We start from the raw sequence: 25894 nt of genomic DNA on the forward strand, positions 1-25894 counted from the left end.
TCTATCATGGTGGATCAGTGATAGCCTGGGTGGTATCTCAGAGAATGACACAGCGCAAAGGAGAACAGAGAAGGACAGGGTGCAATTAAGACACACTGCCGCTCCTCCCCTACCAATCTCTGTACTCTCTATGTGTCACCAAGGTGACATTGCTCAGGGCGCTCCAGTTTTTTTATCAGGTATGGAGGCTCGGCCTTGCATTTGTGCCATTAATCACGGGAGCTGGGATGTCGGCATGAAAGCATTTTTTCCCCCTCTACATGACTCAAATTAGCCTTTTATCAAACAAATAATTTCCTTCTGTAATGATTCCAAGAAAGGAATCAATTGAAGAAACGGAGTGTATTCAGAAAGGTGGCCTTGTAGTTCGAGACAGCGTAGTGAAGAATTATCACTTCTACTGGAGATAGATGTGAATAAAGTAGAGCAACAGCAATTCCGTTTCCTTGCTGAAATATCTCGTTCCCTAGCTTTAAATTTTCAGCTTCGTTTGCTGATAAAAAATGGCCTTCATATTTGATCCTGACACTCGCCTCCACTTTCATTTATTTTTATACACATCTATAATTGAGATTGTTTTCAATATCTCTCCATTATTATATGGCAAATTCAATGTTACTTTCAGAGTCTTAACTGTGTCGGAGTCTTTAATAATGTGGTAAAAGCTGCGTGACATGCAGTTGCATTCTTTTATGGGTTTTCTTCGGTCTTTGCTGGACGGAGCAGCGTTGGAGTGATCTTGGAGCAAAAGAGACAACAGATTAACAGACTTTCTGAAAAAAGCCCTTTCTCACAATGCCAAGCGCAACTGTGACTTATCTCTTTCACCAACTTCTATCCAGAACTCAAACACGCCTCCACAGATCCATTTATACTAATCAATGGGCAGACACATCCCTAATGGTTGATCTATTCAGCTGCTATACTTGTACTTTGACTTTAAGTCGCCTCTGCAAAATCTGTCGAGGGAGTTTGTTTCTGTCCGTGCAGAAAAACAGAGCTTCGGCAAATTGTATTTCTCCTTGTCTCATATAACAACAGTAGCTGTATTTTTATTTATTAGAGAGTTTTATGGGCAGTTTTATGGATGTTTTCTAGACTCTGCTTTAAAAAAATAAATACATAAAAATGTAAAATACTTAGAAATACACTGAATGACTGCAAAGCCATTTAAGTCCAGACACTGTAGGAGTCCTCCTCTTCAGCCTGAGGCAACGGATAGTCAGAAGCCAAATTCCCATCAGTGCAGCACTCCAGCTGAGACGTCACAAGCTTGATCCTCGCAACAATCATCAGCAGTAATGTGTCATGACCAAGTGTCCTTGAGGGGGGGGAACTAAACCTTTATCTCCCAACTCCCTCCAAGTTGAGAGCAGCAGAAGTTGTGTTTGTGATAAAGATAAAAGAGGAAGTGTTTAGCGTCCATACTAAGTGTGTCATCATCATGGGTGGTAGTTGATGAATGATTAGTATTAGCACTATTAAATCCATCCCATTACACTGCGTAATAGCCTATGTTAAGACTTGTGTGTACAGTAAACTGTGATGGAAGTGTAAATAGAGAAGACTGCTGCGACAGCTTGCCAAAATGACCTGAGCAGTAAATGTTTGTTTTTTTCCTTTTTTGAAAACTGAACGTCGGCCAAACTGTTCGACTGCTCCAACTGATCCATGTCCTACACACCGCATTAGGCTCCTGGATATTAAAAACGTCTTTTGTTTTTTCAGAGAATGTTAAGAAGCTATCGCACAAACAGAAATTCTGATCAGACTATATAGCAATTTTGTTATTTGTAGCTGTGTTCCTGGGTGCAATGTCCCCCTTGCAGCTCAGTTAGTTCTCATCACACCGTGTGTTTCGTTCAGTGAGCAGACACATGGATCACAGTTCAATTAAAGTCCCAAGGTCGTGCGTTTGATGGCGTCACGCATAAAGCCGTCCCCCGGACCTATTTGTCTTTGTTAGAGGCTCATGTTTAATGCTCTCGGATACAAAAGACGGATTGGTCAGATCGTCCTGTCAAGAGTCTCGCCAGACCGTGCCTTCATTTGAATTTGCCCTTCAATCAATTAAATCAATGAAAGGAACTAATCAGCGAAGGGACAAGCAGCACAGCCGCACGCTCGATTTCACAAACATCGAGGGTTACGATGGCTTATGGGATAACGCCGTGGGAGAACAATATTATGTGGCCATTCAGTGGTGTCATAGATCCACTAATTAGGACAGAGGCAGTGTGAATTCAAACAAGTTGTTGGATGTGAATAATTAAGCGCTTCCAGCATGCACTTCTTCTCTTTGATGTGTTTTCCACCCTTTGAAGAGAGTCTCACTATATCAGTACCCCTCCCCCTAAAAAGGCAGCTATATCTTCCTCTTGTTAAAATATTAATCTGTCATGAGTCACCAAATTTGGTGAGTCCTCAGTGAAATGCACTATTATTAGGGGGAAGTACACTGTGCTGTATTTATGTTTACCACCTCTCTGTGACTTGGGGAAAAGCGTCTCCCTGCCAAGTTATAAGAACATTATTTTACATCAAATTAATTACAGCTTTGTGTAAAGTTTTCAGGAACCTACTGAAGCAGTTCTTTACTAAAGTATTTGGGCATATCAGTTGGATTGATGGTCAATTAGTTGCTGCTTCCACTGTACTCCAACTGGACTATTGTGTTTTATTTAAATTTTAAATGAATTTGTCTGATCTTTACTCCTAAAGGCAATGTTAAAGGGCCTTTAAGGGATAATGGACAAAGGATCTACAATAATGAGAACCTATCATAGGTGTGTTATATGTAAGTGAGCAGGTCCTCACATCAGGGTCTTTACTCTGCTTATTAGACGACTACTTACTAAAGAAATCCATCATTTGAACTGCATCCATAGCAGTGGTCTGTTCTTCACAAACTGTAGAATGCTGCAGTTGACAAATCAGAACTGAGTATTCAACAAAGCTATGTAAGAGTCGTAAATAGTCAAACAATCTTAAATTGTGTATTAAACCACATCATTTTTACTTATGTTAGTAGCAGCATGTGGTAATTAAAACTAGAGTATTCACTGTTGATTCAAACAAATGCAGTTACTTTAGTTTAATTTCAGTTTCAGAGTTTGTGAAATGGCAGTCAGACTGCAATCATGGCAGTTACTGCCAAATATATTTTACTTTGATATGTATTGGTATATATTTAAGAATTCACAAGGTAAATTGATCCACATACATGAATCAATATTATTTAATAAAAACAGGTTGTTTCTTGTTTGAAAGGAATAGTTAAATGTTTCATGAAATGCATTTATTCCCTTTCTTGTCATGAGTTCAATCAGAATTTCTGTTAAACATGGAACTAAAACCAGCAGGAGGTCCGCCTAGTTGAGCATAAAGACTGGAAGCAGAGCAGTAAATCGTTTTAAATCCAGATCATAACTCTACTGTATCCTAAACCGCAACTTTTTTTTTTGCTGTCTGTTTGTGTACAAACGAAACACAACGTTAATTAAGTAGGCATTCTTTTCTCATCTAGTTCTGGGTGAGAAAATAAGCGAGCATATTTCCCAAAATGCCAAACCAATTAATTTTTTTATTGTAAATTCAACACGTGAATATTCCTTTCCTGTTTATTTCATTATGGCCAGGTCAGTCTTTATAAGAGAGCTGTATCTCTGGGGACTCCCCAGTCAAATACGGGGTCCAGTATCTGCTACCGGTGTCAAACACCTGTCATACGTTCACACCTGCAAAATAACTGCTGTTTTGTTTCCCAGGCATTCTTTACAAAGGCAGCGGGGAGAACCAGTTCATCTCTCTCCAGCCTCCTGTGATCTCCACTGTCATGGGGAACGGACGGCGCAGAAGCATCTCGTGTCCCAGCTGTAACGGGCAGGCCCAGGGCAACAAGCTGTTGGCACCAGTGGCTCTGGCATGGGGCATTGATGGCAGTCTGTACGTCGGAGATTTCAACTATATCCGACGCATCTACCCATCGGGCAATGTCACAAGTATCATGGAGCTCAGGTAAGATCGATTATTTTCAATCATCATTCAATCAAGATCCTGTTACATCTAGTTTGGGACGTTTATTGCGCGACCTCTTGACTCTTTACCTCCGTCTCTACATCAAATGGTTTGTAATAGAATAGAGATGAAATGAGCGCCAACTCCTGTTCCAAGAACAAACAAAAACATGAAACATACTGTAGCTGACCCCTTAAAATTATAGACAGTTAAAGGTTCCACTTTATATTCCTAGACATAGCCTCCAGCGTGGAGTCACACATATTTCCCCTTCCCATAGAAATTTGAAATCGTTTCTCTATCCATCTCCATAATTAGGAAAGACATCCTGTCTTCAGTGTGTAATTGGGAGGATTTACACCCTTGTGCCGAGTTGGCTTCTTTCAGCAATGGCTCTGATTCGGCCAGTTGGCTTATTGCAAAGTGGCAGATGTTGATTAAATGTACATGGGGCCATCATCCGCCATGAGACACATACATGACAAACATATGAAAACTGCCTTTAAAGGACGTGGATCGCCACACTGTTGGTGGTAGTTGTACATCAAGTTGTTTGTGAATTAGCATTCAGATTAGAAGGATTAGGAGAATCGAAGGTGAAAATCTAAGAGGGGAAGTGACAGAAAAACGTCCTCTCTACCTCAGGAACCTGCCGAAGTACCTGCGCAGTGATCAGCCACTACGGGGCAATTCCCATACGAGGATGTGTGTAACCTTTTGAATATGAAGCACAGTGCTGCTGTAAAAGAGCATGCATGCTCAGCAACCCTATCCCAGATAAATAATGGTTTAAGAAATGGTCTGTGTCTCCAAGCAACTGTTTAACTCTGTTTACATGGAGAGGAACACAAACACTATGAAAACTTGATGTGTTGGCCAAATTAAACTCAGTCTGACATAAAAGACACACTAAGGACAATTTTAGTTCACAGTAGATGGCAGTAGCAGTGCCGATTTAAAGCAGTACAGAAGAAAAAGTACCATTTTCTTTGCATAATCAGCCAAATCTTCATTGCTTGTAGAATATTTACTTATATTTTATTTGAAGCTAGTCTCTTCCAAACATTTACAGACCAAAGCGGCGTCAGTTTATGGTTTGTGTGATGCATGCTTGTTTTTATATAAACGCACGGATACTCCATACGGGACTCCCTGAACCTCTTTCAAATGATATTAGCGTAAAGTCTGTATTTAGATTCTGGCTTCATTGGGTAATGTAACAAGTGGTAGAATCAATATTTCAATATGAGTGGCGAAATTGAGAAGAGCAGTAGTAATGCAGGATGGGGTTTTATGAAGATAGGAGGGCATATTTTTCTCTCTGCGGATTGTAAATCTCTGCCACAGTCCTGCCTCTCCACTTTCTGCCAAACGGATTGTCATTGCCTGTGACTTTTTCTAGTGGCTGTGTTTTCTTCAAGGGAATACTTTGACTTTCTGAGATTCAGCTGCTTGTTTTTTTTTCCCTCACTGGATACTGTGAGGGGGAAAAAAATATCCTTTTACAGCCTTTAAGTATTTCCCGACAAGGAGATTCATAGGACATCCATGACAAGGGAACTGTTTGATTTGGTTTAATAAAAACCTTGAAAATGAGAAGTAAAGTATCCTTTTAAGATTGAATTAATTATTTTTCCCTCTTTTCCTACTCCCTCTGTACCCTGTCATAGGAATAAAGACTTTAGACACAGGTAGGTGTATTATATCAGTGCATGTTGCTTTAATATTCCTCGCACATCACCATCTGTATCATCTTCTTTTTAAGTATATGGAAAACTTTTTTGTTTACAGTCACCTTTAGCCCCAGTGATTACAATCTGTAATTATAACAAACCAATTAAAGCTTGATTAAACAAGCGGAAGAGCGCACAATCTGTCGGAACTTGTGCAATGTACTACCACACACTCTGCAATCCTTTACATATTTAAAGTATTTCTAGATATACATCTAAAAAAGGAAGTTAATGTAAACATATCGACACTCCTGTAGCTAGTGTAAGGCAATGCATTAGCTCTGCAATAAACGGTATCATTGTGCGGCATAATTACATTTACTGTGATGGTGTTTGGCAGATGCTCTTATCCAGAGGGGCTAACACAACTGCTTTGTATTCATGATTAACAACAACATCATCAGATCAAGTGAAGACGCACATTGGTGGCAATTAGATCGTCCCAATGATAAACATGACCATGAGGGCTAGAGGTGCTACGCAGAGTAAACTGTCAAGGCAGTGCCTGTGTTATGACAACAGCATTCTGTTAAATGAATGTGCGAGGTTTTTTTTTTTTAATGAATTTCATATTCAAACTAATTTACCTAATCCGTCCGCTGTCTGCAGCACTGATCGGTGCATGTATCAGAGTATCTCAGTGTAAGTTTGTCAGCTATACAAGAACACCAGAGAAGAAAAATAAAGCTCGGAGTGCAACACGACTTGTTTTCGGTCACAAAAATAAACTTTGTTTTGATTTTCCTTTAGAGGTCGTTCATGTTGCTCTGATGATGTGGGATGGATGACCACAACTGTTCAGGTCACTGCCAGTCCGACAGTCTGACTAATATTTCCTTTCATTTTGTTTTTGTAAAACCCTAAATGGACCTAAAGGGCAACAGCAGATTCCTTTTTTTTTATTATTTAAAAGTGGATATAACTAGAAAAACAAGCTAAAATTACTGTGGTCTCATATTTTTTCCCCGAAACAGAAAAATGAGTTGTCCTTCGAGTTGAACGAAGCTGCTTGCTTGACATGCAGGTTAGCATGACATGTTGTTGAGATTTGATAAGATAAGATAAGATGCAATAAACTTCAATCCCACACAGGGGAAATTCACTTGTAGCAGCTCAAGAGTAAAAAAAAAAAAGAGTCTGAGATTAACTTTTTTTTTAGTCCGCCACTCAAAAAAGATTTTCTTCCACTTCCACAAAAATTTCAATGAAAGAATAACACCGAGATTGTTTCCTTTAAATGTTAAATTCCCAGTGAAGGGTGGTTCACAACAAGTCTGAGTTAAGTGGCGTCTGAATGCACTATGAAGTCCCTTCAGAGCCCACAACTTTACTGTTTGTTTCCATAATTCACAGTCAAGTCTAAATGTTGCCCCGCTGGTGACTTCAGGGAAGCAGGATGATGAAACACTGCTGTTGTTTCTCCATCATCACCTCTGACTCTGTTCGTGGCCACAATGTCTAGAAAAGCACAGCTGAATTTTTAGCTTCACGCTACCGCTGGTATGTGCGGCGTCTTATTTTTTAACCCTATCAAATCAAAACTCACTAAACATGACTTTCTGTTGCGTGTTTTGCCTGTCCACCAAAGTAGCGGATGGTCTGATGGTTTCACACCTCGCTGCCAACACTTTACTCGAAGTTGGTGGGTGCTGATTTCAGACCATGCAACGAAACAAAAATACAAATTAAATAACAATATATACACCTACGCATATTTCTCTGTGAAGATATCGTGGAGAATTATTACACCCATAATTGTAACATACACATAGCATTGTCCCAGAAAATAGAAAGAATAATACAATTGCACAGGATACAAGCAGGAAATTTCACAGGATCGTCTGTCATGTCGTAAATGTGGGTGATGGTGAGACAACAACAGTGTTTCGTGTTTAAAAAAGTCTGACTGCAGATGGAATGAAGGACCTGCCGTAGCGCTTCTCCCTACACTGTGGGTGTCACAGTCTGTTACTGAGGGAGCTGCTTAAGGCCCCCACAGTCTCATGCAGTGGGTGAGGTGTTGTCCATGATCCACGTCAGCTTGGCATCCTCCTCTCACCTACATCCTCTATGAAGTCAAGTCTGTAGTCCGAGACAGAGCTTGGACTACGGACAACCTACGGGTCACTACCATACATACTACCACACTTAGAGGGGAATTTTGGTATTTTTTTACCCTATTTCCCCATGTATTTCTGTGTAAGTGACTCAATATATTTACACAAAAAACTTTAGATGTTAAATTCCCAGTGACTTTTACCGTTTAAGCTTCACAAAGGAATTATTTCCTGCAGGGCTGTTATATTGTACCGCACAACGTCCTACAGGTGTTTCATTTATTGCGTCCGCCCCCTGCAGGTTGACTGTAAAAAAAAGGGTTACCCATATATGTCTTGCTGAATTCTTAATGAGGACTTGATGGCAGCCACCTATTTGGGGCATTTACTTTGACTCATAAGAGTTGTCAAGTTTTATGACTCCATCTTCATCATTTTATAAAGATGTTTCATGACCACATTTATTTTTGCCATCACATTATCCCCCTTCCAAAGCCAACCAGTATTGACTGAAGTGCCATTAAGCTCAAGTACAACCAGAGAAGCCATGTTTACGACTGCACTGTAACGCGAGCTATTTTTCATGTTAACTGCCTTTGTTTTTAGCTCTTTAATGACACTTAAGCACCTGCTATGTATCAGCCCTGCCTTAGCAGAAAAGGTTAATGCAATAGTATATCAGCGTTTTGAAAATGTTTACAAGGACTATCACTGAAAATGATAATTTCATTTTTTAGTTCTAAATATCAGTCAATCACCTGTTGTAAAATCTTTTGATTCCTAATCCTTGACATGTCTGCCCCCTGATTAATGGATCCATTATGAGACAGAAAACATAATGAACGTGGAGCCAAGACTTTTCCCTGCAGGGAGTGATAACCAATGAAATGATCACAACACATCCTGTTCACTTCAGTTTGACTTCCATCATTTCAACCTTCACTTTTTGCCTTTTTTTTTTTATCCATTCACAAAGGCTTTACTCTTTCTTTCTGCTGTGAAAATGATTTGCGACTTTTTTCACAACATTAAAAATAGATCCTCTTCACTTCATTATCCACACGCATGACAATGCAGCCACTCATTTGAAATCGCTAATAAGGTTTATAAAGTAAATCAAGCTGAACGTTCAAGTTGCACTTAATTAGACATTAATGTGTCTTTTAGGAAATAAGCCTAAATGCTAGAACCTAATCTGACTGAACATTGGCATGAAGTTTATCTCACCTCTTTTTAATGCAATTTTAAAAAATGTATGAATGCGAAAACACTTAAAACAATGTTTGATAGTATGCATGACTTTCTGTTAGTACACAAGACCCTGTCCTTGAATATTCTGAGAGTATTTTAAGTGTTTATCTATCTGCACAACCTAAACAATCTAATGCATAATGAAAACAACGTTGGCTCTCTGGAGAGGTATAATGGAATCAATAATCTTCGTGACTCTAATTGTTTAATTCAGGGGGAAAATCAGGCTACATTTCATCAGGAGTAGGTTCGGGCTTTGAGGTTGTTTCAGGTATCTTACAGAGATTATTGATCTAGATCATATGTGCACCGTTATTGGACTTTTTGGCTCCGTTGTAAGAAAATGGCAAGGGGAGACCATCAGGGTATGCAGAATAAAGGAACAGTAAATGGTGTTTAACTGAGTCATTGTTTTGAATGCAGTAACAACCCGGCACACCGGTATTACCTGGCAACTGATCCAGTAAGTGGCCAACTGTACGTGTCGGACACAAACTCCCGGAGGATCTACAGGCCGAAAACTTTAACCGGGACCAAGGAGCTGCAGTCGAACGCAGAGGTGGTGGCAGGAACTGGGGAGCACTGTCTTCCCTTTGATGAGAACCACTGTGGCGATGGAGGCAAAGCTCCAGAGGCCTCTCTCACCGGACCCAAAGGTATCGTTTAAAACTAATGATGATGTTGAACTCAAATTAAAGGGGTGGGACACAGTGATGGGTTTCTCAGTCAGTAGTGGCAACTGCTAGATTTTAATTTATGTGTGCCATTGGGGTTTGTGCCAAGCCTGGGCCTACTGATTGATTTTAATGAATGAATTTTAGTTGTGGGTCATGTGTTAAAATTAACGGGTTGTAAATCATGTTTTATCTTCCATAAATATAGGCCAATGCATAATTTATTTTGCATGACTGGATCTTCCTTTAAATCTCCTTTAAAATGTATACTTGTCCTTTATCAAACAGCTCTTGTGAAATTTAAGTTGCCAGTCCTTCATAGCTCAAAGTAACAGCCATCCACAAGTTGATACCGGCTATGCACAACCTGTTGTCCACATTCACATGGACATTTGTGCCATTTGTGGTTGGATTGCTCACTTTCCCATAAATTTTCCTGGATGAAAAGCCTGAGATGAATTGTTTTGTGCTAGTTGTTGCCCGCTCTGAATGCCAAATGCAATAGCTCAGCTTCAGCTGGGTGATAAAGGCTTGAGTGAAGGCAATCTGAGGGAGCGACTCTAATGATGGAGTGGGTGGAAGCCGAGACCAGAGAAGAAACAGCAGATGGCTGCATTTTTTTTTCTCTTCTCAGACATTTGGTGAACTCTGCTCAAATGTGACACTTTTCATCTGTCTGAGAATCTCAGACTGTCAAATAGCCAGCTCCCAAGGATTCACCGTGGGCTCCCTCAACTCGTAAATGTTTTAGTAGAAAGCAATCTTGAGCAGACCTAGCCACAGGTCAAACCAAACCACTCACCTTCCATAGAAGCTTTTAAAGACTTCATTGAAAAAGAAATCATACCTTGGGAGTAAAACGGAAGTTTAAGAATTTTTAAAAAACATTTAAAATCTTCCAGAAACTAAGGAACAGTCTTACAAATATACAAATAGCTCTACAAATATATTCCTGAGATCAGCTGCTCTCAAAACCACGGCATTTTAAAACCAATGTCAAGTATGAGACACAGCCTGCCTGCATGTGGGGTATGATTGAATACCCATAGGTGCTGGTCTCTATTAACAGCACGGTGACGCAGAGAGCGATGTGGAGGCTGGCCTGCTAATGTATTTTCCCAGTTTGGGACAAATGGTTATTGCAACTCCACACTAGCTCGACTGCAACTTACAACTCCGAGCTGACACTCAATCATTGAGACAATTTAGAGTTGTCACCATGGCAACAGCCTGTCTTTTACCCCTTTCATCTAAAATTGGCCAAAGCTGTCATTTCTGCTCGCCCGCTCATTCATTTCTTAAATGGTGTGCAGATTGTTGATGATTGCCGATGTCAAAAAAAATCTCCCAAATGCACCACTCATTGACACCAGTGGTCCTGAGGTCCTTTTTTTAGAGAGGAGGGTTACAAGACGCGGCAAGTGCATATATACCGTATGAATACAACCTTTCCCACTTCTGCCTGAGAAATAATTTAATACCAGAAAAGCAGCCCTTGAATTATTGATGGCTGTGCTTTTTGCAGTGACCTGAATAATGGGAAGGCAAGCTTGACACATGTATCCATCGTGTTCCGTCCACTCAGTCATGCAAGCAGAGTTGCCTCATATCTACCTTGTTTTCCTGTTATCACAAGTTTTTCCCCTTTCTTTTCTCTTTTTCTCATTTTACCTGATGTCAACAGGCATCGCCGTGGGCAAGAATGGCCTGATATATTTTGTTGATGGCACCACGATCAGAAAGGTGGACCAGAATGGCATCATCTCCACGTTCCTTGGTTCAAACGACCTGACGTCGGCTCGCCCTCTGACCTGTGACAACAGCATGGACATCAACCAGGTGACTTGCACACAAATGTACCAGACAGTTGTTAACCCTGCCTGTATGTTCACACAGAACCTGTCACAGCGCCACCCTGTGCCCCCACCCCTCCAACCCTCTGTTTGCTCACCCATGACTCATCGTGGATATGCAGTGTTATATAACTGCATATATTACATATGCAGTAGAACTTCTTCACACGAATGATAATCTTTTTGGCGCAACCGCTTTTTGAGGGAGGGAAAGACTTCTCTCTCTTTTTCATCGTTATTATATATATTAAATTATATTATATTATCATTAACAGTTCTTATACTCTTCACAACGAGGTAGAAGAGCTGTTCTGCATGCTGCTCCTTCTGTCTGGAACCTTCTCCAATTAAATCTAAAATTGCAAAAACAGGTCTCTTTCTGGGAATGTAAATCATTACTGCAGAAACTCAATGCTCCCATCTGATCTCATTTCAGAGAATATTACAATCTTGATGTTTTAGTGTAATTCAGTTTTTGTTTTGATGGCATTATATAATTCTTACTTATTTATACCGGTGGCCAGATATTTTCGATTGCCCTGAGGTTGATTTTAAAGTCCCTCTTCACTTTGTTTTAAAGATGTTATCTTTTAAATGCTTCTTATTGGCAATCTTATTTATGGTTTTATAATCCCATTTTTGTTCAGTTCTGATCTAGTGAGATATGTCCTGTTATCTGCTTAATGATGTTAGCTCATGACATTGTTATTGCTGCCTCTCTTGGTCAGCACTTTAAAAGGAAAATTTTAATCTCTTTGAGGAAATTCCCAGTTAAATAGATGTTAAATATAAAAAAAAGGCCTAAACTGAAAGATCTTATCCAGAGAAACATACAGTGACGTGAGTGAAATGAGCTCCAATTCCTAGAACACCAAGATTATAAGGTGCTTGGCAAAAAAAAAGTTGTTTTTTTTCCAACTCGACAAGAGCAGAGCATTTCCTCTGAAACTACAGGAGAAAAATATGTGCGAGGAGGAAGATGTGATTTAGGGAGGAAGCGGAGACGTGAAGTGTTTGTTATTTAGAAGATGAGTTTTCAGGTCACGGCCGAAGATATGGAGGAAAGAATAATTACTCAATTTGGGGGCCTTGTTTTGATGTGGCTTGAGCCGAATTATTGTTCAGTGTTTCACTAGAAATACTCAGAATTGAGGACACTTACACTATACATGATAATGAAGGAAGTTCGCTGCACATTAAACCTTTTCTTCAACAGCACCTGGAAACATCCGGCTTTGTGCCACGATATTTCCTAAGTCCCTGTGAATGAGCTGACACAAAAGCAGCACCGTGGCCCTACAAAATAGGTTATAGCGTTACGATACCATGGCATTTCTTCCAAAGTAGAAGTGCAGCTCCTTATGCTTAAACATTAATATCCTTCCTCATTTCACGCCTTTAGAGTTTTTATCTGACTTAAGATGAGTAATGAAGAAAACTAAAAAAACGAAAAAAGGCTTATCATATGAAAATGGATGCCTTCACAGCATCCTCAATATCCTGTTTCTGCCGAAAGTGAATTTATTGGCTGTTGAAAAAAATGAAATTGCCGTAGGATCACGTTCTCCCACCTCTTACATGTACAGTATGCACCAGACATAGCAGCGTTGTTTTTAAACTAACCAATTTCCATTTTAATTAGATATCTAAGGTTCTAATGCAGATCATCTCGCAAAAAGACAGAGTAGCAGACTGCAGTCAAACCACTTTAAAAGTAGATAAGAGAGACTGCAACTGTAAAATCCCAATGACCCGGACAACAGATAGCACAAATAGTATTTTGCCCTTTTGAGAGGTTAGATAATGATAGAAATGCATCAACACGAATAAGAGCTGGGAGATTTGTGTTTGTTTTTGGCTGCATAAGAACATTTATAATGTGAACGGGAGAGAGCAATCTGTGTTTGTGTGTGGGTGAACATGAAGGACATGGGTGGAAGGGGGGGGGGGGGGGGCATAAGAGAACATGAAGACAAAGGATTAAGCTTGTCACTTTTTGCTAATTAACCAAGTCATTTGGTTTGAGCCAATAAAGACATGGTTTTGGCAAGACCGTATGATCCTCAGGCGTCCCAGCTAGAGAATTGGCTCAGTGCAGTTTAACTAGTATCAGCCTTGAAGGCAGTATGTTAATAGCCCTGTGGAAAAGCACATTTCTGGAGCATTTTGACTGTTTAAATGACACAGTTATGTTTAAGGCCAGGCCATTCATTTTCACTATAATATTTTAATTCACTGATGTCTCACAAGCAGATTGTAATAGTTGGCCAGGGTTAAAGCTTCAGATTGTAATATGCACTTGTTTATTTTTTCCCAAAGATGTGGTTATGTGAGATAGTTTAATTTTGATTTAATTTGATATACTTAATTGGTCAGTTAATAGGGCTCTCCTTGTTCAGGTTCAGGTTAATATGCATGCTCAGGGTTATTTTGGCAGCTATGCTATAGCTACACAGGGCATAACCCCCACTAGTTTTAAATCCCAGTAATAGCATGATAAAATGTAAATGTTTAGAGGGGATGAGGGCATAATGGAAAATTGTATTAAAAGTCACTGTGGCCAGAATTATCCTGTAAATTCATGTATCAGCAGTGCAAGCACAAGAAGATAAGCACTAATCTAATATCCCGCGGTTTAAGATATATTATTTATTTTCGTCCTTCAGGCCAATTGAAGCTATACGTTCTAAAACAAACTAACATAATGTAAAGGGAGATTACACTGCAACTAATCAACTAGATACATTGTACCTTGAGACTGATGGATAAAAATAATCTCACAAGGAAATAAACTGCCTGTCCGAGGCCAGTGAAACAGTTTAGCTTGAAAGAGCAGGACTTTGTCTGTTAACAGCTTACTCACAGCTTAATCAGACAGTCCCACAATGCACATTTTGAATGTGCTTTATTGTCCATGTGCATATGAACTGGGATTATGTTTGCATCACTGCATCATTTATTTATTATGATAAAGAGTATCTATTGATTGGCCATGATTACTTTGAGTAATCAGCTTTACCTTTTATTTTAAATGTGTCATTTGAGATAATGATGTCCTGTATTTCAGGTGATTCTGGAGTGGCCCACGGACTTAGCAGTTAGCCCCATGGACAATTCTCTGTATATACTGGACAACAATATTGTGCTGCGCATCACAGAGAACGGTCAAGTGAGCATTGCAGCTGGCCGACCTCTCCACTGCCCATTGGCTGGACTGGAGCGTGGTGTGGCTGGTGGTCAAAGGGCCCAGTTAACCCCTATAGAATCTGCTGTTTCCATTGCCATATCTTACCATGGGGCCATCTACATAGCGGAGACAGATGAGAGAAAGATGAGCAGGATCCGAAAGGTTTCTGTGGATGGTGAGATAACACATTTGGCCGGGTCTCCCTCTGACTGCGATTGCAAGAATGATGCCAACTGTGACTGTTACCAGACAGGGGACGGCTATGCCAAAGATGCAAGGCTCAATGCTCCATCTTCTTTAGTGGCAGCTCCAGATGGAACACTCTACGTGGCAGACCTGGGCAACATCCGCATCCGGGCCATATCTAGAAATGGGCCAACTTCTAGTGCCAATACATATGAGGTTGCTTCCCCTGATGCCCAAGAGCTGTATGTGTTTGACATCAATGGCACCCACCAACACACTGCAAGCCTGCTCACTGGTGACTTGAAATATACTTTCAGCTACAGCACAGAGAATGACATCACAGCTGTAACCGACAGCAGTGGCAACACTCTGAGAATCCGTAGAGATCCTAATCGCACGCCAGTGCGTATCGTCGCCCCTGACAACCAGGTGATCTGGCTGACTATGGGCACCAATGGCGGACTGAAAACACTCACAGCACAGGGCCAGGAGCTTGTACTTCTTACTTACCATGGTAACAATGGCCTGATGGCAACAAAGACATCAGAGATTGGTTGGACAACTTTCTACGAGTAAGTATAATGGAGATTGGCAAGAACGTTGTGTGGGAATCTTAACATCGCTTGCAAAAGTCAGAATGATTTAGATTGCAATTCATTTAGGCCTTTAGCATCTGGAACCTGCCCATGGTACAAATTAAGGCACACCTACTTTGTGCATACTAATACAAATAAACTAAAACAAATGCACTTTGCATTCTGACATATTATTATGCTTAAGAATAAAAATAATATTCCACCCGGCGCAAAGCCGTGGTTAGTGCAGCGCAGCTGTCATTGTGCTAGTGTCAGAGCTGCTGCTGCTGCTCCACTGTGTGCATTTACACACAAGGATTAGTAACTTCACTGACTATTTCTGAAACCAAAAATGGAGTTATTTTTCCACCTGCATACACTGATGGTTTCCTTACGTGAAGTTTACTTACTACAGTTTTTGGTTTCGCTGATTTAATGTCACGATATATTGTTGCTGCGACAATACTACATGCATGGAAACATTAACACTGAAGGCAGCCTCTCTAAGTAAATCTTTTAAGAAAATAATCTGCTGCTGTGCCCATCATGCTTGTCTCCTCCTCCTTCTCAGTTAAATAGGTTAATGGTATATTTGCTCATAAGCAGTCCAATTGAGTTGTTGATGGGACAGAGCATCTGGCTTTTAAAGCGAATGGAAGATGATTTGTTTCATTCATATTACGCTTGAAACACACCCATGATTAATAAAGAGGCTAAATACAACCCCTCTGTGCCTCACTTTGCGCCCTGAATGTGTGCCATCTAACTAGCAAAGGTAGAGTTAGATAGATGTCTAAATAGAAGCCAAAATGTTTGTGTGTAATCCTGTGTGTGTTCTTTCTTGTCTCACAACTCAGTTCAAGCTGACTCCATAATTGGTAACCGTACCTGCTAACTGCTTTAGGGTTGACATTTAATTGAAACCTAATTATAAAATGTGCCTCAGATCTGTAAAATAACCTAGTTAGATTCTAATAACTGCTACTTTTCCTTTTTACTTGACTAAACGATGTGTATTGTGTACAATAATGTTGCAGTAAGCTGAGGAGGAGCAATAGAGGTGTTTACGTTGATTTAACATGCACACGTTTAAAAAGTAATGTTGGACTTTTCTCAATAAGCTTCCTAGATTCTCTCTCACAATGACAATTTATCTCGGTAGCATGGCCTCTCAGTGAATTTTTCTCCCTTGTGTAATTTGCTGTCATGTCACATTATGCCATGAATGATACCCCACTATAACTAAAACGCAAAGCATTCAGCTGAGATTATAATGACACATCAATCATCCAAAAAAATTGAATTAATTACAAGTGTGTGTGTTTTTATATATAAAACTGATAGCTGATGAGATGTCATTCTCCCATATCCAATATTTGGATTGTGCCTTGGGTTTGATACGGACGCCCTTTCACTTACGCTCTGAAAATTGAACATTTAAAAAAAAAAAGAATGGCAAATGTGTCCGTCGATGATCTTACTCTACTAAGTATGAAAGAGCTGATAATTGAAAGCATTGAGAGCCATCAAACACATCAATGCTTTGTCACTTTCTGTTCTTTTTGCCTCAACAGCTATGACAGTGAAGGACGGCTAATGAATGTGACGTTCCCCACTGGAATGGTGAATAACTTGTACACAGACATCTACAGCGCTTTGACGGTGGACATTGAGAGCTCCATGACAGAGGAGGAAATCAGCATCACCACGAATACCTCAACCATTCGTGCCTTCTACACTTTGGCTCAGGGTAAGGCCGCGGCACTCATCTCCCCGACTCAGGCAGCTATTTTGTAAGCTGTTATTTGTCATTGTTTCGGGGGTCGCCGGGGCAATGTTGAGTAAGCTTGAGTCGTGTATCATTACAGCTCAGAGGGTCTGACAGACGACAGTGTAAATGATTACCCTCTCAGTGTGTGGGTTTGGGGTGTCAGGGAGACACATCAACCTAGTATCTGAATGGTTTCTACTCTAAGACACAGATGGTCCAGTTATTTCAGCACATCATTCATGTTCATTCTTTTCATCTGAAAAATGTCTAATATGAAATATCAAGGAGCTAAAGCATAATTAAGTGCAACCACTGATGAATTATCTCAGGGGGCTGTCATTTATTTCTGTGTGTAATTACTTATTTTGCTGTTCTAAGTTGCACTTTTTGTTCACTATCCATAGACCAGTGTAGAAGCAGCTATCAAGTGGGCTTTGACAACTCGCTGAGGATTACCTATGCCAATGGGATGGACACCCACTACCAGACAGAGCCCCACATCCTGGCAGGCGCTGCCAACCCAACTGTAGCCAGACGCAACATGAGCTTGCCAGGGGAGAGTGGGCAAAACTTGGTTGAATGGCGCTTCCGCAAAGAACAAGCCAGAGGGAAAGTGATCGTGTTTGGACGAAAGCTTAGGGTTTGTTTTTCTTCATTCTTCTTCTTCCTCCTTGTGGCACATGCAGTTGATCAGAGTGTCATGAATACAGATGTGTCTGTTTTCCGGTGGCCGTGCTTACCTCAGTGTGGTACGGCAGTGACACTATTTGGGTCAGACTGTCCAAAATAGGGCAGTGGCCATAAAATAACATCTACCCCATTTTGGCCTTGGTCTATGGCCTTATTATTGCATTATAATATAATGTAAATATTTCTACAATTATTTCTTTCCATTGAAATGTATTAGTAAAATAAACAGCTTGATATAAGGATATCAATGTTCCAGGACTGAGCAAAAGTTCACCTCCTCTCATTCCTCTTTCTTAGAATCTGACTTAGATTTATGATTTACAGTACTTCATGAACTTAACTTGGGTGGTTCCTTTGCCTCTGAGTAATTTTTGTCTCCACTAAATTTAGGAGGTTGTGATTTAAGTGCACCTGAATAACCGCCAGAGTGTCTCTCAGTTAAATGAGCCTTGTGAGGGAGGTGTTAATCTCTGTGACAACTGTATTGAAAGTGATGTGAACACAGTTTAAAGAGCCAAAGAACAGTGTTATCAAAACCAAGAATTTCTTCTCGGTTTTGTACTATTGTGTAATCAATGTACAATAGCTGTATAATTTATTTTTTAAGTGTTATCTGTTGGTCACATCGTGTCATCACTATTAGGAGTAGATGTGTTTTTTTTGTTATTAAATCAAATCTTTTCCACAGGTGAACGGACGGAACATTCTTTCTGTCGATTACGATCGCACCCTGAGGACAGAGAAGATTTATGATGACCACAGGAAGTTCCTCTTAAAGATCATATACGACACAGCAGGCCACCCAGTGCTCTGGGTGCCCAGCAGTAAATTACTGCCGGTTAATGTGAGCCGCACTAGCAGTGGGCAAATCAGTGCCCTGCAGAGAGGTCCTACCACTGAGAGACTTGAGTATGATGGCCAAGGCCGTCTGGTTTCCAGGGTGTTTGCTGATGGGAAGATATGGAGTTACACCTATCTGGAGCAGGTGAGAAAATAACATGACTGGAGGAAGCGATATGTGAATTATATAGTATAGCAGGCTAGTCATTATCGCTACAGGGTGAATAAAGAACAGGTCACCCTGAAGAGGCCGGTTTTGTAATAATCACCAGCCCCATGTACATAATTTTGCTTCTCACAGAGGTACTTAGCAAACACAGTAATCATTCCACACTAAATGCAGATTTATGAGGATAATTTAGAGGTTCGGAGGGATAGCATCCACAAGCTATACCTCAACCTCAGCCCAGTATGTTGGAGTAAATAATACTATGTCAGAATTAACCAAGTAAATTAGGCCCCAAATGGTTTAAACAGTATGGCTGATTACCATATTTGCCTTAGTAACATAGTTCTAGAAAATGTGTGGTACAGTAGGTAGCACTAAATGACAGTATCCTCAGTCCTGGCAGCAGCATAAAGTGCATGTGCAATAACAGGGTATTGTCTTTAGATCACTGTGTGTAAAGTTACAGACAGACCTGAGGGCTACCTGTGTTATGTCATTTTGTATCATGTGGAAGTAGTTATTGTTTTGTCCAGTGTTTGTAGGTTTCAGGTAGTGTCCAGGTCTGCCCCGAGCTTTGCAGTATCCTTTGGAAAATATAGGAATTTACTTCCTTCGTAAATAACAAAGAATACACTTGGCTAAATTATATACATAGTGATTCAAAGAGTATATTATAGTTATTGCACAGTAGTTCTTGTGATCTTCACATTCTGCTGTTGTATCATGTCACAAACTATCTCTCATTTCCACTATACCTTTGAGTTGTTTGGTTGTTTGTATTTAAGATTGCACTCAGATGCTCCACTATAAAAACATTTTATAGAGATTTCCTCAGCCACTCTCGGCTGCATCCTTTCATTGCGTGACCTGGAGAGGCCATGTCACAGTCTGACATAAGGAACACAGAGAGCTCAGGGAGCACGGGGAACCTCTATGTCACAACGGATGGCTGGGCATGACATTTTAAAAGAAAAGGTGGTAAACCTATAGAAGGCGGACCACATTCAAACTGCTTATACTGTACATAAATTAAATAAGTCTCTGTGGGCACTAGGAGTTAATAGTACACACTGCTTATGTTGCATACATACTTATGTATGCAGGATTGGCTAACTAGACAATCATTAACAGTTGAATATTTGAAAGATTAAAGTAGCGTTCTTAGGAAGTGTTTATGACAAAGCCTCTATATAGTATTAAACATCCGTATGTCAAAGGTCTTGTGATAACTTTGAAACTAAAGCTGTACATTCTGAATCAACAGATTAGAGAAATGGGCAGCACAATTGGTAGCCGTTGTCTCACAACATGATAAATGCATGCTACCTAGTGCATTTTTCATGGACCCTGTTTCTTTTCTCAGACAGGAAATTTCTGCTCACTTGACCTGCACTCACATTGCCTGGCAATACACATATATTATGTATACACGCAACTCAAACACCTGCTATTTTGCTCTTTCCCCCTATAGTCCATGGTTCTCCTGCTCCACAGTCAACGGCAGTACATATTTGATTTCGACTCTCTGGACCGGCTTTCTGCTGTCACGATGCCAAGCGTAGCCCGCTACACCATGCAGACCATCCGTTCCGTGGGCTACTACAGGAACCTTTATCACCCCCCAGAGAGCAACGCCTCAGTGGCTGTCGACTACAGCGAAGATGGCCTTCTACTGAGAGTAGCTCACCTTGGCACGGGCCGTAGGATCCTGTACAGGTACCGCCGGCAGAACAAACTGTCAGAGATCCTGTATGACAGCACAAGGGTCAGCTTCACCTATGACGAGACAGCAGGAGTGCTGAAGACTGTCAACCTGCAGAATGAAGGATTCATCTGCTCTATCCGTTATCGCCAAGTGGGTCCCCTGGTGGACCGGCAGATATTCCGCTTCAGTGAGGATGGCATGGTCAATGCGCGCTTTGACTACACCTATGACAGCAGTCTGCGTGTAACCAGCGTGCAAGGCGTCATCAACGAAACGCCACTACCCATTGATCTATACCAGTTTGATGACATCTCAGGAAAGATTGAACAGTTTGGGAAGTTTGGGGTGATCTACTATGATATAAATCAGATCATATCCACTGCAGTCATGACCTACACCAAGCACTTTGATGCCCATGGACGAATCAAGGAGATCCAATATGAGATATTCCGCTCACTCATGTACTGGATCACTTTCCAGTATGACGATGTGGGGCGAGTCATAAAAAGAGAGATTAAGATTGGCCCGTTTGCTAACACCACCAAGTACAGCTATGAGTATGACGTGGATGGCCAGCTCCAGACTGTTTATCTGAACGAGAAAGTGATGTGGCGCTATACGTATGACCTTAATGGAAATCTGCACTTGCTAAATGCAGGAAACAGTGCCAGACTTCTTCCTCTGCGCTACGACTTGAGAGACCGCATCACTCGCCTTGGAGATATACAATACAGAATGGATGAAGATGGTTTCCTCCGTCAGAGGGGAGCAGAAATCTTTGAGTACAATTCCAAAGGACTCTTGGTGCGGGTCTACAGCAAGAGCAGCGGCTGGACCATTCAGTATCGTTATGATGGCCTCGGACGCAGAGTGTCCACTAAGACAAGCTTGGGCCAGCACCTGCAATATTTCTACGCAGATCTGAGCTACCCAGCCAGGATTACACATGTATACAACCACTCCAGTTCAGAGATCACCTCACTATACTATGACCTCCAAGGCCATCTGTTTGCTATGGAGATCAGCAGCGGGGAGGAGTTCTACATTGCCTGTGATAACACCGGCACACCTCTGGCAGTCTTCACCAGTAATGGTCTCCTGGTCAAACAGCTCCAATACACAGCATACGGTGAGGTCTACTTTGATTCAAACCCGGACTTCCAACTTGTGCTTGGGTTTCACGGAGGACTGTATGACCCCCTGACCAAACTACTGCACTTCGGGGAGCAAGATTATGATATAATGTCTGGAAGGTGGACTGTTCCTGATGTCTCTACTTGGAAAAACGTTGGCAAAGAGCCAGCTCCTTTTAATTTATATATGTTTAGAAATAATAACCCCATCAGCAAAGTCCATGAAGTGAGAGAATATGTTGCAGGTAAGAGATATTGTTATTCAGGATGATTATTAGGGCTGCAACTCATGACTATTTTTTTTCCTGCAGATTCATTTCTCCTTTTATAGTTTCATCCATAAAATATTCATTAGAACTTGCATATTCAATCTTCTGTTTTATTTGACCATTTACCCAAATATATGCAGTTTAATGTTGTGTGACTAAATAAAGAAGATTCTCACTGAGAACCTTGGAACTTTATCAGTTAACAAAATGAGTTTTGAATACACTAATTTGGGTTATCTGTAGCTGCAATAACATATGCATGCATATGTAATTTATTTGTATGTTCTTTTTTAATAATTAGCATTTTTGTTGCAGTTTCAAGCGGAAGCATTTATGTGACAAGTATCAAACTGTTCAGGAAATTGTGTTGAAACCCCTTTATTCTTATTAATTATCAAATTTTCCCCCCAAACGTTTTTACAGTAAATATTTATGGTACGGCAAAAAGTATTCATGTTGTAACTTACTAAAAGTCTAATTTGTTTTTTTCTTTCACAGATGTAAACAGCTGGCTTGTAACCTTTGGCTTTCATCTTCACAACACCATTCCTGGGTTTCCGGTTCCTAAGTTTGATTTAAGCATGCCCTCCTATGAACTGAGGAAGAGCCAGCTCTGGGATGATCTGCCGGTGGGTCGAATAAATATCTCTTTTTCATATTGAACACATAATAAACAACTTCTGTACTCCAGTCAACAGACAATATGCATTTGACAGTGTAGGGATCAGACAAAAATATTTATTTTACATTGTATTCCTCATGTGTCCGTATTCTGAAGCTGCCATCTCTTAATTGGATTGCTATGTATTTCATAGAATATCAATTTTAATTTAGCCATATTTGCATAATAATATGCATAATAGGCACAAATTGTACTTTCCTCTGGATTGTTGTTTTAGCTGAACACTTATTAACTCCGTATAACTTTATATTCAATATATTTGTGTTGGTGCTGTTTAAACAATCTTTTCAGGCTATTTATGTTAGATTTCTTTGGTCTAAGGCTGTAACACAAAAAGTGTTGCTGTAAAATTGTCATGGGGGATTTATCTACTTTTGGCTTGAAAACACAGCTTGAAAAGACCATTATCTTAGACAGGGAAGAGAAACTCTCTGAAGCAGAGTCATAGCTGGTTCTAAATGGCCTGGAGAGTCAGGTTCTGCCATGTTCAGGCGTTAACGTTTCACTGCACTTTCCCTACAGTCCATCTCTGGGGTCCAGCAGGAAGTAACCAGACAAGCGCATTCTCTCTTGTCATTCGAGCGGCTGCCAGAGGTCCATCTCAGTCGAGGTCGCAGAGGTGAAAAGTCTTGGCTGTGGTTCTCGGCGGCAATGTCTCCCATTGGAAGAGCCGTTATGTTTGCTATCTACAAGGGTAGCGTTCACACTCACACACTGAATGTGGCTAGTGAGGACTGTATCAAGGTTGCAACAATCCTCAACAATGCTTTCTATTTGGAAGACCTCCATTTCACTATAGAAGGGCGGGACACTCATTACTTTGTCAAGCCAGGCCTTCCGGATGCCGACCTTGCTGCATTGCACCTCACTAGTGGGCACAAGACACTGGAGAATGGTGTCAATGTGACTGTTTCCCAGTCCACCACAGTCATGGATAGTCGGACACGCCGTTTTGCAGATGTGGAGATTCGTGCAGGTGCCCTTGCCCTTCATATCCGCTATGGATCCACAGTGGATGAGGAGAAAGCGCGGGTTGTCGAGCTCGCTCGTCTGCGCGCTCTTGCGAGTGCGTGGGCCAGAGAACAGCAGCGAGTGCGAGATGGAGAGGAAGGGGTCCGCCCCTGGACAGAGGGGGAGAAGAGGCAGCTTCTGAGTAGTGGAAAGGTTCTGGGGTATGACGGGTACTATGTGCTCTCCATTGAGCAGTACCCAGAATTAGCAGACAGCGCTAACAACATCCACTTTCTCCGGCAAAGTGAAATTGGGAAAAGGTAACAATACGAGGTGCGATTTCTGCCAAAGAGACTTTGTTTTGGTAGAGACATACAAGTGGACATACTCAAAAGCAACTTGGATCAAAGGTTGCTGCTATGTACCCTGAGTGTCGTGTGTTTTTGTAAAAAAAAAATATTTAAAAAATTGAAGAAAAAGAACAGAAAAAAAACACAAGGGGTCAAAAGCAATGCTGTGCATTGGGACCTAGGGACTACAGAGTAAATGTATAACTACACCAAGCCTTAACATGGCAATTACAGGTCAGTTCCTCTGTTGCACAAGCCTTTTGGACTCTGGACTCTGAAGCAGAGGAATAGTGGTGTCTTTTAGGAAACAGTGAGCTAATTTAGGTGTTTGTTTTTGTTTTATTTTCATCAAGACAAAGTCTGGCTCAACAGAAAGTATTATAAGAGCAAAGGAAATGTTTACATTATGCATATCTGCACTTCTCCAGAAGGGGCTCGAGAGTACACGCTCCGAGAGCAAGCAGTGTCCTTGAGAAAATGTTTGTTTTTAAAATCAGAGACTTCTGACGTCAGAGACATCCTCACCAAACAACCACTATGTATACCAGATTAAGCACTGTAAACAACGAAAAACATCAAAATGTCGTATTCTCTTCGAGATGCTTTTAAACTGAAAGAAGGAACGTGTCCATGTTTAAATGCCCAATATTCTTTGTGGGGGGAAAAAAGGACAGTAAAGGTATGAAGAACTCTGTTGGGAGGGAAAAGGCACAGATGTGTCTTGGATAGCACAGGGACACCATGTTTTGTAAATTATGCAAGAGTTTTATGGCGTTTTTTTTTTTTAAAACAAACTGAATAAATGTCTGTATTAGTCATATTAACAGTAATTTATGTTGTGTTTATACATTACAAATAAAGTCCAGCTGATTTAGTTTTGTTTTGTTTTTCTGGTCAGAGAAGCATTTTGTTTTAAGTTACGTTCCTCCTGATATGGCTATGTGGGGCTTCTTCACAATGCTCTGTTTAAGTAATTAACAGAAACCTGTGCATGTAGTGACAAGTATTTACAAGTGGTGATGTATCTATAACATGCCGTCAACTATTATTTCCACTAAATTTCATGTTTATTGGGCAAAATGCCTTTTGACCCGGCCTCCTGTCCAATGAATATTTCATCAACACAAATATTTCATGAACCCATCTCACATAAACAAGGGTACAGTGGATCTAAATATAGATCACGTCAATGTTCTCGGTAGGATTACTTTTTTTGAATGTGAAATGCACTCATGGATTAAAATGATATTGGGGTTCTTTTTGGTGTGTTGTTTTTTTCACGAATCGGATTAAAGTTCTGCCTTTTTGTTATCTCACTCATCAACTGTTCAGACTTACAATGAATATGAGAGGTGAGGAGATGTGGCATTAGCTGGCGGGTTACTCTCACTAATTTGGATATCCGCAACGTCTAAAGCCTCTCCAAACAATTATGTATGTCTGGCCTTGGGGGGGGAAAAAAACCTCCAAATCACAAATTACATTAATAATTAAAAAATACATCTTCTGAGCTACAAAACCAAATGCAGCATTAATTTGAAGTCAGCTGCTCGAAGCTGTTTTGAAATGAAGTGTGCAAATCGTAGCAGGAGAGATTTTGACTGTAACTAAACTGAAATGTAGACAGTTGCCTCAAACAATCTACTCAGTCAGCGTCAAAACCAAAAAGGATAAAAGAGGTTTTCTGTGTGAACATTCGATACCTCACTTTTTAAAAAGAAAAATGCTTGGCTGGGATCCACTTTCCCACACACTGATGATGTAATACGTAGTTCTGAAAACAACCCCATATGAAAGTGAT

The 25894-nt window shown here is 40.6% G+C and overlaps 1 protein-coding gene across 1 annotated transcript in view; it reads left to right on the forward strand.

Moving 5' to 3' along the window:
* The window catches only part of LOC310948543 (teneurin-3), a gene marked incomplete at both ends in the record, with an annotated part of 127772 nt that extends 103705 nt beyond the window's left edge, over positions 1-24067 (forward strand). The window contains 11 exons of the mRNA XM_083915705.1: positions 3768-4017; positions 5688-5708; positions 9482-9714; positions 11417-11571; positions 14653-15530; positions 17108-17283; positions 17709-17944; positions 18683-18979; positions 20475-22086; positions 22609-22739; positions 23315-24067. Of these exons, the coding sequence (XP_083771831.1) occupies positions 3768-4017; positions 5688-5708; positions 9482-9714; positions 11417-11571; positions 14653-15530; positions 17108-17283; positions 17709-17944; positions 18683-18979; positions 20475-22086; positions 22609-22739; positions 23315-24067 (4742 nt within the window). The remainder of the gene's footprint in view (positions 1-3767; positions 4018-5687; positions 5709-9481; positions 9715-11416; positions 11572-14652; positions 15531-17107; positions 17284-17708; positions 17945-18682; positions 18980-20474; positions 22087-22608; positions 22740-23314) is intronic.
* Between the last annotated feature and the right edge of the window lie 1827 nt (positions 24068-25894).

This window comes from Echiichthys vipera (genome assembly GCF_963691815.1).
Source record: "Echiichthys vipera genome assembly, chromosome: 6".
NCBI lineage: Eukaryota > Metazoa > Chordata > Actinopteri > Perciformes > Trachinidae > Echiichthys > Echiichthys vipera.